The 5000-nt window shown below is 41.0% G+C and overlaps 1 protein-coding gene across 1 annotated transcript in view; it reads right to left on the bottom strand.

The window, feature by feature from the left end:
* The window catches only part of LOC128361000 (transmembrane 4 L6 family member 1-like), a 3969-nt gene extending 324 nt beyond the window's left edge, over positions 1-3645 (bottom strand). The window contains exons 1-4 of the mRNA XM_053321571.1: positions 3469-3645; positions 1979-2047; positions 1253-1407; positions 973-1165 (exon numbers count right to left, since the gene is read on the bottom strand). Coding sequence (XP_053177546.1) covers positions 973-1165; positions 1253-1407; positions 1979-2047; positions 3469-3645 — 594 coding nt within the window. The remainder of the gene's footprint in view (positions 1-972; positions 1166-1252; positions 1408-1978; positions 2048-3468) is intronic.
* Positions 3646-5000: the final 1355 nt, after the last annotated feature.

Raw genomic sequence — 5000 nt, 5'->3', positions numbered from 1 at the left:
CTCATACATGTTAGTGGGGTGGACAAAATATTAGGAACACCTCATTACTACCTTCATGACGAGGTCAACAACAGAACATGTACAAGCTTCATAAAGTAAACATGAATGACATGTTAGTAGAATATAAACCCTGAGATCTACTGACTCAGGTCAGATAGTCGAGCCCAGAGCTCTGAGATCTACTGACTCAGGTCAGATAGTCGAGCCCAGAGCTCTGAGATCTACTGACTCAGGTCAGATAGTCGAGCCCAGAGCTCTGAGATCTACTGACTCAGGTCAGATAGTCGAGCCCAGAGCTCTGAGATCTACTGACTCAGGTCAGATAGTCGAGCCCAGAGCTCTGAGATCTACTGACTCAGGTCAGATAGTCGAGCCCAGAGCTCTGAGATCTACTGACTCAGGTCAGATAGTCGAGCCCAGAGCTCTGAGATCTACTGACTCAGGTCAGATAGTTGAGCCCAGAGCTCTGAGATCTACTGACTCAGGTCAGATAGTCGAGCCCAGAGCTCTGAGATCAATCAAGTTCAATCAATCAATCAATCAATCTTTATTTGTATAGCGCCAAATCACAACAAAGTTATCTCAAGGCACTTTACACATAGAGCAGGTTCTAAACCGAACTCTTCAGGTTTTAACTTTAAAGAGACCCAACATTCCCACATGAGACACAGTGGAGAGAAGCCACTGAGTTACCATTGTGTATGAAATGCGCTATATAAATAAAACTGCCTTGCCTAAAAAGTATCGGGTTACATTAGATTACACAGGTAATAAATAAAGTGTTTTTCCCCATTGGTGGACTCTTCTGTGCCTTCTGTGTGTTTCTTATTGTCATTTAAATTCTTAGTGTTTTAAGTATTAACATGATCAAAATAAGAGCACACACCCTGAAGATGCTCCCTGACATCTGATCCTCTGACTTACCCCGAACCCTAAAGCCTCAAAACTCAGCCTGTCCTCATTAACACGTACCTTGTTGTGGCAGAAGCCCTTCCCCAGGACCAGTCCCAGCAGTGAGTTGAGGATGTTGGCTGCACAGAGGACGGCCTGCAGCCCGCTAGCGCCCCCCAGCAGGCTGAACAGTACTACGTTCCACTCCACCACGTTTCTGGGCTGCAGACACACTCCTGACCACAGAGTGCTGTTATACAGATACCCTGCATCCCTGACACACAGAGAGGAGCACACATCAGGACCGCCATCGTGTGTGTGTGTGTGTGTGTGTGTGTGTGTGTGTGTGTGTTAGTCTTACTGGTCAGCCGTGGGTTTGAGAGGAACCCCCCAGGTGGTGCCGGAGGTGGTGTTGTACAGACAGAGAGGACCCTGAACCAGACCTGTGACACTGACCAGACAGCAGAAGCCAGCAGCCACCACACACATAATGGAGTACATCACCTGACGCAACATCTGGAAAGAGAGGACAAACATCTGTTACACCTGACACAACATCTGTAACACCTGACACAACAGCTGTAACACCTGACACAACATCTGGATAGAGAGGACAAACATCTGTAACACCTGACACAACATCTGGATAGAGAGGACAAACATCTGTAACACCTGACACAACATCTGTAACACCTGAAACAACATCTGGATACAGAGAGAACAAACATCTGTAACACCTGACACAACATCTGTTACACCTGACACAACATCTGGATAGAGAGAACAAACATCTGGATAGAGAGGACAAACATCTGTAACACCTGATACAACATCTGTAACACCTGACACAACATCTGGATAGAGAGAACAAACATCTCTAACACCTGACACAACATCTGTTGCACCTGATACAACATCTGGATAGAGAGGACAAACATCTGTAACAGTCGGTACTAAACTGGTTTGAATCCTATTTAAAAGGTATTTAAAAGGTATTTAAAAGGTATTTAAAGTCTATTTAAAAACCTGAGCCGATCACGACTTGTAAACGTTGGACTGGTCTGAGCTCTTTCTAACGTCGGCTCACCTCACTCCTGAAGGCGCAGCAGCCTCTCGTCTCGCTGCTCCGCACAAACGCTCGAGCTCCGAACAGAACCTGAAACCAGACACCACAACAAACTGATTAGATTAGATTATGTTATTATCACATGTGTTATCATCTCAGTTAAACAGACCGGTCTCAGGATTCTGTTGTTAAACTCTCATAAAAAGTACTGATGATAAAAAGCTTCATGCAAACTCTAGCCGGTGAAGTGCTGACTCCAGGAAAACTAAGAATTATCCCAACAACAATAACAATAATAATGCAATTATTAATAATCTCCTGCTGGGGTGTGTAATATATTTATTCATTATTAGGCCTGTCAGCGTTAATTTTTTTTAATGGCATTTTAATGTTGCAAGCCTTTTTGTCCCTTCTACTCCCCCGTAGACGGCTCCTCTAGCTGTAGCGCTATGCTTTGAAGTGGCCTCCTGCAGTAAACCTACCGCGCTGATGGAAAGTAAGAGAGCTACTGGACTTTTGAACGGCTTGTTTAACTTTAAAACACTTCCAGACGCTTCAGTTGACAAGTCAAAAGTAAAATGCAACCTGTGTCAAACGGAGTTTAACTACCACCGGAGTACGTGGAGTTTGAGTTAGCACCTCCACGCTAAACACCCAGGTGCAGCCAAGCCAGCCTCAGCTCCACCAAAGGACCATTTTGGAGTGTGGGAGTCGCAGCAGAGCCGTGATTGATTCCCAGTTAAGACACTCTGGTAAGAAATGCTTTACATTATGGGCTTAAAACTGCCTTCAAATGGAAAATAACAGGATTTTAAACATGCAATTCAAAACGCCATTAATCGTGATTAACTATGGAAACTCTGCGATTAATCGCGATTAAAAAAATTAATTGTTTGACAGCCCTAGTCATTATTATTACATTTCCTATTTATTTATTTATTTATTCTATGATTGAGTCATGATTGATTGTGTTCCTTTTATCTTTTTATCTTTTTTATTCTGTACTTTTATTGGTAGTTATTTGTTTATTTGTTGTTTATCTTCCTCTGGAAGGAGAAGCACTGACATGTCGTTGTACGGTTGTTCTTCAATGACCATAAACTATTTTTATTGTTTCCTCAGTCTGACTCCGGCTTTGTTCCTGTTTGTGAATAAACTCTGTCTGCACTGAACTCTGACTCTCTCTCACTGATTATACTTTAGAGCAACTTTGAGATTAAAATGAGGTTATTTGAATTGAGTTTTCGTTGAGCTGGACTTCTGACACTCCAACAATCCCAAAACACAACAGGTTTGAAACCTTTGACACACTCAGTCTGGATTCAACCTGAGAGGAGAAAAAAAACCTAAACAAAGCAGAACACGTGACGAAACACCAAAATACACACAACTGCCCTGAGTCACACACACACAGCACATGACGCATCACACACACACACACACACACACACACACACACACACACACACACACACACACACACACACACACACACACAGCTTCTCTCTCACCAGGATGCCAGACGCCCACACGCCAGGGGCCCAGGTGGCTTCTCTGGTCACATGACCCTCCAACAGGAAGCGTATCTTCAGGTCGGGAAACAGCAGCAGGATGTTGGCGACCATGCAGACGATCGCCATGGGAACCAGAGAGATGCCGACACATCTTAGACACCTGGAGACGCACATCTGCAGACGCAAGCACAGCGCCGGTCATCCAGCGAAACTACACAATATACACAATATACACATTTACCATTAAATCTACACAATATACACAATATACACATTTACCATTAAAACTACACAATATACACAATATACACATTTACCATTAAAACTACACAATATACACAATATACACAATATACACATTTACCATTAAAACTACACAATATACACAATATACACAATATACACATTTACCATTAAAACTACACAATATACACAATATACACATTTATACTATCAACCATTAAAACTACACACTATACACAATATACACAATATACACATTTATACTATCAACTATTAAAACTACACAATATACACAATGTACACAATATACACAATTATACTATCAACCATTAAAACTACATGACGACATCTTTAAATGATTTTTTTCTGACCAACTGTTCAAAACACTAAATAATAAAATAATAAAATATAGAAACATTGTAAATCTGATTTACTGTATAAAGACTATAAACACTATAATGTGTCAACCAAACTGCTCCAAATGTCATTTTATGCTTTAAAATGAAAGAATTTAATCAATTTATCAACTAATAATTTCATTTCTACTCCTGGAAATCACATTTTACACATTTTAGATTAAATACAATATTATTATTCACTAATCTGAAGAGCAAAAATATGAAAAAGTAAAACCAGTAAGATGATTTTAATCATTAATGTGTATAATCTGAGCGTCCTGCAGAGAGTCTGTGATAATAAAACACGTCTACTCACCCTGAAGACTTCCTGCTGCCAACACACACACCACTGCTGTAGAGTCAGAGGAGGAAGCACTGACCTTTATATCTGCTGGCTGAGACACTCTGAGACACACTGAGACACTGAGACACACTGAGACTCTGAGACACTGAGACACTGAGACACACTGAGACTCTGAGACACACTGACACTCTGAGACTCTGAGACTCTGAGACACTCTGAGACAAATAGTGATTTTTCCCTCTCACATGCTTTCATTTCAATAAATGTTCAAATGATTCAATATTTCAAGATTAGAGGAAAAGTCCAAAAACTGAAAACACATTCGTGAATCTGAACTTTGTTTTTTCCTCTCCCATTAATCATCTCAGCAGCCCTCACATTTATCTGCTGACCCTTTGGAGGGGCCCCACCCTTAGGTTGGGAACCACTGGACTAAATGATTGAATAAAAAACTAAAACTTCTTCAACCTTCATGCAACAGAACTGAGAGTTTAATAACGTTTAATAATCAACATAACTGACATCCAGGATCAACATCAGGACTAATAATAGAGAATGATGACCTAAAAAACTCAGATTCCTGG

This window comes from Scomber japonicus, chromosome 6, assembly GCF_027409825.1.
Source record: "Scomber japonicus isolate fScoJap1 chromosome 6, fScoJap1.pri, whole genome shotgun sequence".
In the NCBI taxonomy this organism is placed as follows: Eukaryota; Metazoa; Chordata; class Actinopteri; order Scombriformes; family Scombridae; genus Scomber; species Scomber japonicus.
Note: the sequence above shows the minus strand (reverse complement) of the source record. Positions and strands in the feature narration are given on the sequence as shown.